Raw genomic sequence first — 15,270 nt, 5'->3', positions numbered from 1 at the left:
GAGATAATTTGAATCATGGGGGCAGTTTCCCCCATACTGTTCTTGTGGTAGTGAATAAGTCTTGTGAGATCTGATGGTTTTATCAGGGGTTTCTGCTTTTGCATCTTCCTCATTTTCTCTTGCCGCCACCATGTAAGAAGTGCCTTTCACCTCCCATCATGATTCTGAGGCCTCCCCAGCCATGTGGAACTGTAAGTACAATTAAATCTCTTTTTCTTCCCAGTCTTGGGTATGTCTTTATCAGCAATATGAAAAAGGACTAATACAAACATGGTAAAAAAAAAGTTAAAAGTAAGATCTTGTAAAAAGTGTACCATAAAATACAAATCATAAGAAAACTAAGTTGGCTATAACACTCAGAAAAAGTAGACTTCAGGACAATAAATATTACTAAAGAAAAAAGAGACATTTTATAATGATAAAGAAGTCAGCTCCTCAAGAAGACATAGCAATACTAAATGTCTATGCACCTAATATAGAAACTTGAAATATATGAAGCAAAACTGAAAGAATTAAAAGGGGAAATAAGACAAATCCAGTACTATATTCAGGATTTCAATTCTTCTCTCTCAGTAATTGATAAAACAGTGCTGCTAGCTAACTTCTTATTGACTCAGCAAGGATGTCTTCTTAACAAACAGTAGTGTAGAGAAGGCACCAAAAAAACCTATCAACCAGCTTGATCTAACTGACATTTATAGAACATTACACACATTATAATGTTCAGAGGATACATTCATTTCAAGTAAATGGAACATTCATCAAGAGAAATCACATGATAGGGCATAAAACTAATTTCAATAAATTTAAAGTATCACAATAATACAGATTATGTTTTTTAGCTACAACAAAAATAAATGAGAAACAAATAACAAAAGATATTTGGGACATCTGCTTTCAACAGTGATAAGTTGGGATTACATTCACCATCATGCCTGAAATCACAAAATGGACAAAATATATGAAACAATGATTTAGGGGCATTGGACATCAGGCAATGAAAAACAGAGAACCTGGAGAAACCTCAAACAAAGGAGGTGAATGAATCCTATGATTACCCAAACTTATTGCCTGGAGAGAGTCTTTAGGTTGTGTTACAAATATCTGAAAGCAAGGATGAGTCAGGAGATTGCCCTGAGAAAGAACTGGGAGTTCAGGGAGGCCACAGAGCTAGAGTTTGCAGAATAGAGTACCAGCAAGGATAGAACTGCACAAAGAGAGAACTCTGGACAATCCCTCTCACATCATCAACTAAATACTTATCAGTATATCCATGTAAAGGAACTACCTAAGATCAAGAGGAAAAACATCCTAAAAGATTAGAAGGAAAACTCTCTGGATCTCCAGCAGAGCCAGGACTAGTGCCTGTTTTCACTATTCAGACTGGAAAAACTAATAACTCACAACACATTGGGTTGAGTATTAAGAAAAGTTTTGCCTTAACAGTGAGGCAAAATTAGGCCCATACAAAAAACTGCTCCCTGTAACATCAGGAACAAGGTGAGGAAATCTGGTCTCACCACTTCTATTTAACATGGTAACAGAGGGTGGAGCCAGTGCAACAACACACAAAAAAAGAAATTAAAGACAAACAGAATATAAAGGAAGATGTAAACTGTCTTTGTTCACAGACAATGGGTTTGTTTCTCTCCGAAGGAAAACTTACAGAATCTATGAAAACACTACTAGAACTAACAAGTCAGTTTAGTGTATTGCAGGGTAGAAGATCAATATATAAAAATCAAATTTTATTTTTGCACACCAGCAACAAATAATTGAAAATTGAAATTAAAGTATTACTATCTCTTACAATAGCATGATTACAAATGTCAGTCCACAAATTCAAGAACGAAAAAACTGCAAGCAGTAAAATAAAATAAAACCATACTAAGGCATATCAAAATCACAATGCTACAAACCAGTAATAAAAATAATAATGAGAAAAAATCTTAAAAGCTGCCAGGAAAAATAACAACAAAAACTAACCCAGATACTTTATACACAGAGAAACTTCCATCTATATTTAGTACTCTATACACAAATTAATTCCAAATACCTCACAGGCCAAATGTAAAATCTAAAACTATGAAACATCTAGAAAAAAAACACAGAATAATAAATTTGTAATGCTGAATTAGGCAAAGATTTCTTGTGTAAGACACCAAAGCACAATGTAAAAGAAAAAAAAAATTGGCCTTCACTAAAACTAAGAACATCTGCTCTTTGAAATACTTTCAACAGAGGGAAAATACAAGTCATAAGTTGAGAGAAAATATTTGAATAATCCCATATTTAATTAAGAACTTGCAGCCAGAATATATAAAGGGCTCTTAAAACTCAATAATAAAAAAATTATAAAATGAGCCAAAAATTTAAACAGATACTTCACCAAAGAAGACATATGGATAGCAAATGAATGTGAAAATAAGCACAACATCATATAACATTATAGAAATGCAAATTAAAACCACAATGAGATAAAACTACCCACCTATTATGATGTCTAAAATTAAAGACTGATCATACCAACTCTTGGTGAGGATTTGGAACATACGACACTCATACCCAACTGATAGTTTGTAAAATGTTTCAAGTACTCAGAAAAAAGCCTGGCTTAAAAAAATAAATAAATAAAGCAGGCTGGGCATGGTGGCTCATGCCTGTAATCCCAGCACTTTGGGAGGCCAAGGTGGGGTGGATCACTTGAAGCCAAAAGTTCAAGACCAGCCTGGCCAACATGGCGAAACACTGTCTCTATTAAAATTACAAAAATTAGCTGGGCTGTTGGCACATGCATGTAATCTCAGCTACTCAGGAGTCTGAGGCACAAGAATCTCTTGAACCCAGGAGGTAGAGGTTGCAGTGAGCTGCGATCATGCCACTGCACTCCAGCCTGGCTGGGCAACAGAATAAGACGCTGTCTCAAAAAAAAAAAAAAAAAAGGCTAAACATACATGTACTTACCTTATGATCTGGCAATTCCACTTGTAGGAATTTACCCAAAAGAAATAAAAACGTACCAACCACAGAGTTGTACACAGATGTTCATCAAAGTTTTATTCATAGTTGCCAAAAATTGGAAACAACACAAATAGATAGCCGAGTAAAAAAATTGTGTCTTAGTCATACAATAGAATCTGTTTAGGATTAAAAAGGAATGAATTACTGATATATGAACAAATTGGACAAATCTCACATACTGTGAAAGAAGCTAGCCTTCAAATAGTAAGCACATACTTGATTTATAAACGTTTTTGTATAAGAAAAACTAATCTATGGTGTGAGAAAAAAAGACCAGTGTTTGTCCAGCTAGGAGTTCAAGATGGTAGTATGACTGAAAAGGAGCACAAAGAAACTTTTCAGGTGAATAGAAAGGTTCTGTATTTTGATTGAGGTGGTTGTTACATGAAATTGTATATATGCCAACAAAAGCCAAAATTGACAAATGGGATCTAATTAAACTAAAGAGCTTCTGCACAGCAAAAGAAACTACCATCAGAGTGAACAGGCAACCTACAGAATGGGAGAAAATTTTTGCAACCTACTCATCTGACAAAGGGCTAATATCCAGAATCTACAATGAACTCAAACAAATTTACAAGAAAAAAACAAACAACCCCATCAAAAAGTGGGCGAAGGACATGAACAGACACTTCTCAAAAGAAGACATTTATGCAGCCAAGAAACACATGAAAAAATGCTCATCATCACTGGCCATCAGAGAAATGCAAATCAAAACCAAAGTGAGATACCATCTCACACCAGTTAGAATGGCCATCATTAAAAAATCAGGAAACAACAGGTGCTGGAGAGGATGTGGAGAAATAGGAACACTTTTATACTGTTGGTGGGACTGTAAACTAGTTCAACCATTGCGGAAGTCAGTGTGGCGATTCATCAGGGATCTAGAACTAAAAATACCATTTGACCCAGCCATCCCATTACTGGGTATATACCCAAAGGACTATAAATCATGCTGCTATAAAGACACATGCACACATATGTTTATTGCGGCACTATTCACAATAGCAAAGAGTTGGAACCAACCCAAATGTCCAACAACGATAGACTGGATTAAGAAAATGTGGCACATATACACCATGGAATACTATGCAGCCATAAAAAAGAATGAGTTCATGTCCTTTGTAGGGACATGGATGAAACTGGAAAACATCATTCTCAGTAAACTATCGCAAGGACAAAAAACCAAACACCGCATGTTCTCACTCATAGGTGGGAATTGAACAATGAGAACTCATGGACACAGGAAGGGGAACATCACACTCCGGGGACTGTTGTGGGGATGGGGGAGGGGGGAAGGACAGCATTAGGAGATACACCTAATGCTAAATGATGAGTTAATGGGTGCATCAAATCAACATGGCACATGGATACATATGTAACAAACCTGCACATTGTGCACATGTACCCTAAAACCTAAAGTATAATAATAAAAAAATAAAATAAAATAAAATAAAAATAAATAAATAACAAAAAAAAAGAAATTGTATATATGCCAAAATTTATTGACATGCATTTAAATTGGGTGCATTTTAGTACATGAGAATCATTCCTAAATAGATTTTTAAAAATTGAGGTAAAATTTACATAATGTAAAGTTAGCCATTTTAAAGTGTACAACTTACTGGTTTCCTGTACATTCATAACGATGGACAACTATATTCTTTATCTAGTTCCAAAATATTTTCATCACCCAAAAGAAACTCCATGCCCATTAAGTAGTAATTCCTCATTCCCCATCTTACCTACTGCCCCTGGCAACCACCAATCTGTTTTCTATCTCTATGGATCTACTTATTCTGAATATTTCATATAAATAAAGTTATATACTATGGGACATTTTGTGTCTGGCTTCTTTCACTTAGCATAATGCTGATAAGGTTCATCCACATTGTAGCATTATCAACACTTCATTCTTTTTTATAGCAGAATAATATCCCATTGTATGCATACACAACAATTTGTTTATCCATCACCTGTTCCTGAGCATTTGGGTTGTTTCCACCTTTTGGCTATTGTGAATAGTGTTGCCGTGGACATGTATGTACATAGATTTGTTTGAACACCTATTTTAAATTCTTTGGCATTTATATCCAGGAGTGGAATTGTTGGGTCATATGGTAAACCTACTTATTTTTATGAGGAAAAATCAAAATGTTTTCCAAAGTCGCTAAACCATTTTTCATTCCCACCAGCCAAATAGTAGAGTTTCCAGTTTCCCCACATTTTTGTCCACACTTGCTACTTTCCATTTTTTAAAATTATAGTCTTCCTAGTGGATGTGAAATGCTATCTTATTGTGGTTTTGATTTGCATTTCCCTAATGACTAATGATGAATGATTTTGAATATCTTTTCAAGTGCTTATTGAACATTTGCATATTCTTTTAGAGAAATATCTATTCAAGTCCTTTGGCCATTTAAAAATTAGGCTGTCTTTTTCTTTTTGAGTTGTAAGAGTTCTTTATGTAATGTAGATACTAGACCCTTACGAGATATATGACTGGCAAATATTTTCTCCTATCTTATGAATTGTCTTCATTTTCTTGATAATATTGATGCACAAAGGATTTTAATTTTTATGAAGGTCAATTTATTTCATTTTTCTTTGGTTGCTCAAGTTTTTGGTGTCCTATCTAAAAATCCATTATTGAGCCCAAGGCCATAAAACTAACCCCAATGTTTTCTTCTAAGATTATTAAGGTTTTGCACTTGTATGCAGGCCATTGATCCATCTTGAGTTAATTTTCGTATATGGTGTAAAGTAGGAGTCCAATTTCATTTTTCTGTGTGCATGTGTACTTATCCCAGAAACATTATTGAAGAGACCATTCTTTTCCTATTGAATAGTCTTGGCACCCTTGTCAAAAATCAATTAGCCATATATGTATTGGTTTATTTCCATTGATTTTTTTATATCTACTTTAAACCAGTACTACAGTGTTTTTATCACTGTAGCTTTATAGTTAAGTTTTGAAGTCAGAAATTATAAGTCCTCCAATTTTATTCTTCTTTTTCAATATTGTTTGGCATTTTGGAGCTCCTTGCAATTCTGTATGGCTTTGAGGATTAACTTTCTCATTTCTGTAAATTAAAAAAAGGCTGTTAAAAATTCATAAGAATTTCATTGAATTTGTAGATCACTTTGGGTAGTATTGCATCTTAACAATATTAAGCATTTTAATTCATGGACATAGTCCTTTCATTTATTTAGTTCTTCTTTGATTTGTTTCAGCAATGTTTTGTAATTTTCAGTGTACAAGTTTTTATTTCCATAGTTAAATTTATTCCTAGGTATTTTATTCTTTTGGAAGCTGTTGTAAATTGAATTATTTTCCTAATTTCCTTTTCAGATTGTTCATTGCTGTTGTGTAGAAACACACTGATTTTGGTGTTGATTTTGTACCCTGAGATTTTGGTAACCCATTTATTAGCTATAGTAGTTTTTTTTTTAATTTTCTATATACATAGAATCATGTCATCTGTAAAAAAAGATAGTTTGGATGCCTTCCTTTCTTTCCAATTTGGATGCCTTTTACTTCTTTTTCTTGCCTAATTGACCTAGCTAGATCTTCCAGTACAATTTTGAACAGTTGTGGTGAAATTGGATATCCTTGTCTTATTTCTGGTCTTAGAGGGAAAGTTTTCAGTCTTTCACCATCAAGCATTTTTCATAAATTCCCTTTATTATATTAAGTAAGTTCCCCAGTGTTTCTAGCTGTCTGGGTATCTTCATGATGAAAGTGTTTTGGATTATGTCAAATGCATTTTTTAACATCAATTGAGATGATCATGTGGCATTTTTCCTTTGTTCTATTAACATGGTGTATTACATTGATTAATTTTCAATGTAAAATTACATTGAATTTTATGTTGACCCACCCTTGCATTCCTGCAATAAATCCCTCTTGGCCATGGTGTACAATCTTTTCAATATGCTGTTGAATTCAGATTGCTAGTATTTTGTTAATGACTTTTGTGTCTATATTCAGAGGGGACATTGATCCCTAGTTTTCTTTTCTTGTGGTTATCTTTGTCTGGCTCTGCTATCAGGTTAAATTAGGTTTCATAGGATGAGTTAGTTCCCTCCTCTTCTATGTTTTGGAAAAAGTTTGAAAAGAACTGATGTCAATGCTCTTTAAATGCTTGGTAGAATTCACCAGTGTGGCCATTTAATCCTGGACCTTTCTTTGTTGAAAAGAAAACAACTTTGATTACTGATTCTATCTCTTTACTTGTTACAGATATGTTCAGAATTTTAATTTTTTCTGCGTCAGTTTTGGTAGATTGTGTGTTTTTAGGAATTTGTCCATTTCATCCAGCCTATTTAATTTGGTGGCCTACAATTGTCCACACTATTTTCTTGTAATCATTTTTATTTCTGTAAGGTAAGTAGAAATGTTCCCACTTTAATTTCTGATTTTATTTATTTATATCTTCTGTTTTTTTTTAGTTCGTTTAGCTAAAGATTTGTCACTTTGTTGAATTCTTCAAAGAATTATCTTTTGTTTTTGTTTTGACCCTGTTGTTTTTCCATTCTCTAATAAAGTCATTTTCTAAAAAAATGGTATGAAGGGTACAGAGGACAGAAAAATTAATTTCCATTGACTTTTGGACATTTGTTACAAGAATTGGGATATAATTATGTTACTAAATATCTTTTTCTTAAAAAAAACCAGTCTTATTCCAAAACTCTCATTCAGACACAAATATTCAGACAGTTTCAATCTTCCTAAACTCTTCTAAATTGTTGGCTAGTATAAAAGGAGAACGCTCACACATCTCACACATCTCACACATCACACACAGCAATATCAGTCCACCACAGCCAGTAAGTGCTAGTCTATGAAGCATGTTAGTAGGCTCTTGCGAATATTTCATATGTGCCATCCTGTTGTTAGAAATTCAAGATGCAATTTAGGCATCAAAGAATATACTTATATTTAGGTCAGTCCAGCTTTCTGACCAGGATTCATCTACAAATTACACAGCCATCATGGTAAGGTGGCAAAACAGATTTTGTTATGGTTGTTGATAGTTTAGGTCACCCTTAAAAAATCTGCTGGCATTTAAAGTGCTAAACAGGTTTCTGTAAAAACTTCTATAGCACTCCTTCCACAGTGATGTGCTATGACATTAGTATTTTCCCAGAAATTCTAAATAAAATCTAATCTTGGTAGATCGCAATCATTATACTGATGATTAAAGTCATTCATACACCAAAAAGGTGAATAGTACTCACCAGAAATTCTATACTGACTCTCTCCCTTGCTTAAAAAACACACTTTCACAATTTCCTCAGACCATATAAAAGCAAACTTAACAGAAGTCACTGAATGAAAGACATTAATTAAGACAAAGTTAGAAGTATCAGATAAAGAATTTTCATAGCACACAAAAAAACATGTTATACTCTGTGCTATACTATTCAAATATCATATAGCATCCTACTTTCTATTCTTCTCACTGACTTCATGAGAGTCTTGAACTCATAATAGGGTACAGGTATGAGACCTGGTGATGTCTGATCACCATGTACAAATTGCCAAGCACACAGACATCAATGACAGACAATGTAGGTCGAGCATCATAAATATTTCTACTCCTGTGGTCGGTGTTGCCAGTGCTTGGGCTACAGTCTAGCATAAGGATCTCATCCAGAGAGATTTCCACTTTTCTTTATTCTAGGGCACCTCAGTACATGCCTCATCTCCATCACACAAGGTTCCAGGCTACAGTATCTGGTTCTTGCAAGGAAGAGGCATTTTGTGGGATGGGGAGAAGGCTAATGGTCACTATTGACTGACACAGAAAAAAGAAAATTTTCCCACTTGCTTTTGCATTCTATTTACAAGGAAATTCTCTACCACAGCCTTGAAGATCACATATAGATAACAATAGGTCTGAGAGGGTCATCCATTGGCTTGTTGTTATAGGGTCTTATCTAAAGGCAGATGGTGGAGGGCTGCCTTGGGACCCACCTTGGGTAGGAGAGGAGCTTAGAAAGTAGGATCTGAGATAAGGTCCTTCCTGACAACCCAGAAACAGGCACTGGTGGGGCCAGGAATCACAGGCCACCTTGCCAAGGCAGTACACCCAGTTTACACCTTACTCCTCTTGAACCTCTTCTGCTACTAGCTTCAATTTTGCATCCTTCTCTCCTAAGATCTATTTTGCAGGCAAATACCAGAGGGCTGTGGCCAAATATAGCTTGGAACTGGGTAATTTTCTGAGCTTCGGTTGTAAATTTAAAAAATGTGTTGTCGATATCTAAAAACAAGGCAATTCCAAATATCTGTAGAAAATGTGGGCTTCCCTTAGAAATGGGAAAATCTGGCAACTGGAGTAGTTTTTCCACAACTGCAGTGGGCTGGAGCTGAGAAGGAGCTTCACCTTCCCTGAGTGGAAAAAACACAAACTGACCTTCCTCTGCTGTCACACCAACAACACAGAATTATGTGACCAAATGTGTGGTGTTTGTTTGTCCCCAGACACCAAACAAGCAAGAAAGCAATTCTGTGCAGACATCAGGTAGGTGTCCTCTAATTCAGTTCAATTCTGACACTGTCTACCTGGTAATAGTGTCAGATTCTACAGGTTGAAGGCTCAGTTTCCAAGACTGTCCCCTCCTTGCAGATGCCAATTGCAAGCTCCAGGTTGCTTTACATGTGCTTCTGACTTCCTCTTCAGAGTCCACTAATTTGCTAAAGTGGCTCACAGAACTCAGGGGAACGTTTAACTTACATTGACCCGTTTATTATAAAGGATATTGCAAAGGATACCCATGTACACCACATAGAAGATATACATACGACAAGGTATGGAGAAAGAAGCACAGAGCCTCTATGCCTTCTTGGGTGCATCACCCTCCAGGAACTTCCATGTGTTCAATTACCTGGAAGTTCTCCAAACCCTGTTCTCTTGACCCTTTTACAGAGACTTCACTGGACAGCAATAATTGACAACTGTATAGAAATGTGACTGGACAAAAAGTGCATAATCTAATACTAATAGACTGAAAGGACAAGCTCAGCAAGGCCTTTCCTGTTCAGATTCTTCATGGCCTCTCTGTATACATTCCTTCCTTCAGGTATGGAGCAGGACCCCTTCTGAAATGAGGGTCTTATGACCCACAATCAGACAAGATAAGTCAAAGAATTTCTTTACGATCAGCTCCTAGACAGAAAGGTAAGGGATAGAGTATATTTTTAGTTTGAAAAGCCTGCCTGGGGGAGAAAAAGAAACAGGTGAAAGGCAAGCAGGAGAAGGTCAGAGAGAGATTCTATTTTCTGAAGCCAACTTCTGAGGCCTAAAGCACCCCAACATTATAACAAGGGCTATGGGAGTTATAAGGCAGAAACCATGAACAAAAACTAATGTGTATAACCACAATATCATACCTTCTAAGACAAGTCAAGTGCTCTCTGGACCTATCAGTGCTTGAGTTTGTAGTGTTGACTCTATAGTTTCCCACAACTTTCATAGCTTCTACAGCAAGAACGTAGAAGACTCTGTAAGGAAGACAGTATTTTCAAAATGGGAAGCATGGATCTCTGTGTCTTAGTAAACTGGCCCAGTACGAATCTCTGGTCTCCTATTCATCTTATTTAATCAAAATCTTTTTAAATCTTACCTTGCCTACTTGCTGAAGGAGTATATATATATATATATATATATATATATATATATTTACTTTTTGCTCCTCACTTCATTAAAGCTATTTGTTAAACTGCTACAGATAACTTTTCTGTCTTGTTAATTTCTCTCCTTTCCTGAAAAGTCATCATACTGCCATATCTGAGATATCTGTGGTTGGCTTTCCCCATGTTAGTAATACCAACAGTTTCTTTCTCAGTGTCAGAACAAGGGGAAAAGCAGGCCCCAAGTCTTCCAAGTCAGATAATACTCTTGTTCCCATACTCCACTCTGCCCCTTCCTTATGATCTGGTATAAAACATCAACATGGCTCAGCAGAATTAATGAGGGGCATGGTTCTACTTTTAATAAGGCACCAAATAATACTTAACTGCCATAAGAAAATTATTTCTATAAAGAGGTGAATGATAAAGCAACAAGGTTTAGAAGGCAAAGCATTAATTTGGGGATAGGACATAGATCTAGTTAAAACTTTGTCTCTGCCATTTTTTATCAAATGATTTTATTAAGTGAAATCCTGAGCATCAATTCCCGTATTTATGAGTGAAGAGTAAACATGAGAACATATGTAAAGCAACCAATACTGTGCTTGGAAAACAGTAGGGACTCAATAAGATTAGTTCCTTGGATTCCAAACTGGTGGCATAGAAGCAAGCTGACTTCATTCTCTACTACAGGAAACCAAAAAATATATATACAGCACTGAGATTATCACTAATAATACCCCAGAACTCAATTGTGAGTACTAGTCAGTTCCTGGGGCCACAGAGAAATGAAAAAAGCTCCATGCTGATGGTAAGACAATCAGATTTTCATGTCTGCAACACCTCTCCCTGAAATCTGCCCAGCATCAAACACATAAAAACTCCCCCCTGACTCATGGTTTCTACACTAGAAAAAGTGAAACTGAGGTTGACAACAAGCTTCTCTACCATCTTAAGTTCTCTGGTAGGAGGCCTGTCCCTGCCTCAACCCACAGGAAGCATCATGAGTGCCTGAAGGAAGAAATATCCTTAAGACAGGCAGAAACAATGGGAGAAGATGGAACACCCACTCCCATCCCTGAAAATTGCTCTGTAACTCAGCCAAAAGAATGGCTGCTGAGCAGCACCATGTTAGAGCAGGTATGTTCCAAAGTTCCTCTGAGCATGAAACTCAGCCAGCCTTCCCACACTGTTGGGATATCCCTCTTGAGACCTGCCCCACTCAGGATACATAGTGGTCCAATCATTTGTTAGAGCTGAGCAAAACTGGGCTTTCAATATCATCTAGTATCAAAAAGGAGGCAGTGACCTAGCAGGGAAAAAATTAAGAAATTCAACAAGTAAATTACAAAGAATCTCCAAGCATCTATATCTAATTAAAAACTAAAACATGCTAGAGAGGGAAGACTGGAATAAATAACTAATCTTTCAATGTGAACATATAGATGTACATCCACAAGAAAATCAACAATCAGGAAACTATGACCTCCTCAAATGGACAATGCAAGAAACCAGTGGCTAAACCTAACAAGATGGTGATATGTGAGCTCTCCAGTCAAGATTTCAAAACAGTAGTTTCAATGACATTCAGTGATCTATAAAAAAAAAAAAAAAAACCACAGAAGAGAAATTTAGAAATTCCTCAGAGAAATTTAACAAAGAGATTGAAATAATTTTAAAAATCAGAATCTTGGAACTGAGAAATACATTTGCAAAACTGAAAAAATTCAGTAGAGGCTCTCAACAGCAAAATGGATAAAGCAGAGGAATCAATCAGTGAATCAGTGATCTCAAAGGCAAGCTATTTGAAAATGCACAGTGAGAGGAGAAAAAAGAAAAAAGAATGAATAGGAATGAAGATTACCTACAAGATACAGAAAGTTACTTCAAAAGGCCAAATCTAAGGATTATTGGTGTTCAAGAGGGTATTGAGCAAGAGCAAGGGGCAGAAAGCTTATTTAAAGAAATAATAACAGAAAACTTTCCAAAACTCAAGAAAGATACAAATATTAAGATACAGGAAGGTCAGAGAACACCAGATTTGATCCAAGTAAGACTACCCCAAGGCCTATAATAATCAAACTCTCAAAAGTCAAGGCAAAGGGAGAATCCTAAAAGCAGGAAGATAAAAGAACAAATAACATAAAGGAATTCCAATTAGTGTGGCAATAGACTTTTCAACAGAAACCATGCAGGATGGGAAAGAGTAGGACAATATTTTCAAAGTGCTGAAAGAAAACAACTGTCATCCAAGATATACCCAGCAAAGTTATCCTTCAAATATGAAGCAGAGATAAAGTTTTTCCCAGGTAAGTAAAAGCCAAAAGAATTCACCACCATCAGACTGTCTTACAGAAATGCTAAAGGGAGTTTTTTAATCTGAAATAAAAAATAATAATGTGCAAAAAAGAAAAACTTAAGGTAAAATTAAGTACAAAGACAACTCAAAAAAACCCAATACTGTAATTTCAATGCACAATCTGCTCATACTTCTAGTATAAAGCCCAAAAGAGAAATCTATCAAAAATAAGAATAGCTAAAGCAACCTATTAAGAGATGGGCAACATTAAAACATGTCAACAAAGACAACAAAGTGTCAAAATGGGGAGGAGGGATGGAGTTAAAGTATAGAGCTTTTTTTTTTTAGTTTTTTCTTTCTTTGTTTCTATTCTTCCCTTGTGATCTAAGATAAGTTGTCATTTTTTTAAATAATTTGTATTATCTAAAAGATGTTTTTTGTGTGCTTCATAGTAACCACAATGCAAAAACCTATCATAAATACACTAAAATAAAAAAGCAACAAATTAAAACATACTACCAGAGAAAATATCTTAACCACAAAAGGAAGACAGTAAGAAAGGAAAAGAGGAGTTACAAAACAACTAGAAAACAAGAAACAAAATGGCAGTAGTAAGTCCTAATCAATAATAACATGGATATAAATGGATTCAGCCCTCCAATTAAAAGACATAGAATAGCTGAATTGATAAACGAGACCAAACTACACGCTGCCAAAAGAAACCCACCTCACGTATAAAGATACATATATACTGAAAGTGAAGGGATGGAAAAAGATAAACCAAAAAAGATCAAGAATAGCGATATTTATAACAGATAAAATAGACTACTAGTCAAAAACTAAAAAGAGACAAAGAAGGTCAATATATAATGAAAAAGGGGTCAATTCAGCAAGAGGATACAACAACTATAAATATCTGTGCACCCAACATCGGAGCACCCAAGTATATAAAGCAAACAGATCTAAAGGGAGAGGTAGATTGCCACACAGTAGGCAATTAGTATTAGTAGGGGATTTCAACACTGCACTCAGTAGTGGACAGATCAACCAAACATAGAGCCAACAAAGAAACCCCAGAGTTAGACTACACTCAAGACCTAATAGACCTATTTGACATTTGCAGAACACTTCACCCATCAACTGCAGAACACATTCTTTCAATCAGCACAGGGAATATTCCCCAGAATATAATGTATCATAGGTCACAAAATGAGTCTCAAAAAATTCAAATAAGAAGAAATCATATCAAGTCTCTTTTCTTGCCACAATGGAATAAAACTAGAAGTCAATAACAAGAGGAATCTCAGAAACTACACAAACACACAGAAATTAAACAACATGCTTCTGAACAACTAATGGTCAAGGAAGAAATTAAGAAGGAAATTTAAAAGTTTCTTGAAACAAATAAGAATGCAAATACAACACCAAAATCTATGGAATATAGAAAAAGCAATACTAAGAAGGAAGTTTACATTAATAAACATCTACATTAAAAAAGTAAAAATACTTCAAATAATCAAGTTTATGATGCACCTCAAAGAACTAGAAAAACAAGAACAAATCAAACCGAAAATTAGTAGTAGGAAAGAAATAACATAAATCAGAACAGACATAAATGAAGTTCATGTTTTTAAAAGTATAAACAATGAAATGAAAGTTGGTTTTTTAAAAAGATAAGCAAAATTGACAAACTTTTAGCTAAACTAACTAAAAACACATAGAGAAGATCCAAATAAACAAATTCAGAAATTAAAAAAGATACCTAACAACTGAGAGACCACAAGGACAATTAGCGACTACTATGAACAACTATCCACAAATTGGAAAACCTGGAAGAAATTGATAACTTTTTGGATATATATAATCTAACAAGATTGAACCATGAAGAAATAGAAATCCTCAACAAACCAATAATGGGTAACGAGATCAAAACTATGACAAAAAGTCTCCTATTAAAGAAAAGCCCAGGACGCAATAATTTCACTGCTGAATTCTACCAAACATTGAAAGAACGAATACTGAATTCTCCTAAAACTCTTCAAAAAAACTGGAGAGGGGACAGCACTTCAAACTCATTCTACGAGTCGGGAATTACCCTGACACCAAAACGAGACAAGGATACAACGAAAAAAGAAAACTACAGGCCAATATCACTGATGAACACAGATGCAAAAAATAAATAAATAAATAAAAATAAAAGCTCAACAAAATACCAGCAAACTGAATTCAACAACACATTAAAAAGATCACTCATCATGATCAAGTGGGATTCATCCCAGGGGTGAAAGGATGGTTCAACATACACAAGTCA

At 35.2% G+C, this 15,270-nt stretch overlaps 1 protein-coding gene across 3 annotated transcripts in view; it reads right to left on the bottom strand.

The window, feature by feature from the left end:
• Nucleotides 1-15,270, bottom strand: part of SLC66A1L (solute carrier family 66 member 1 like) — a 59,212-nt gene that overhangs the window by 38,852 nt on the left and 5,090 nt on the right. For 2 of the 3 annotated variants that reach the window (XM_003256347.4, XM_003256348.4), the window contains exon 2: nucleotides 10,421-10,531. In XM_003256347.4, the coding sequence (XP_003256395.1) occupies nucleotides 10,421-10,503 (83 nt within the window). In that variant the 5' untranslated portion in view covers nucleotides 10,504-10,531. Of the gene's footprint in view, nucleotides 1-10,420; nucleotides 10,532-15,270 lie in introns of those variants that run through there. The other variant, XM_030823111.1, reaches the window with a different exon arrangement.

Source organism: Nomascus leucogenys, chromosome 11 (assembly GCF_006542625.1).
Source record: "Nomascus leucogenys isolate Asia chromosome 11, Asia_NLE_v1, whole genome shotgun sequence".
Lineage (NCBI taxonomy): Eukaryota > Metazoa > Chordata > Mammalia > Primates > Hylobatidae > Nomascus > Nomascus leucogenys.
This window is presented reverse-complemented; position numbering and strand designations above follow the sequence as displayed.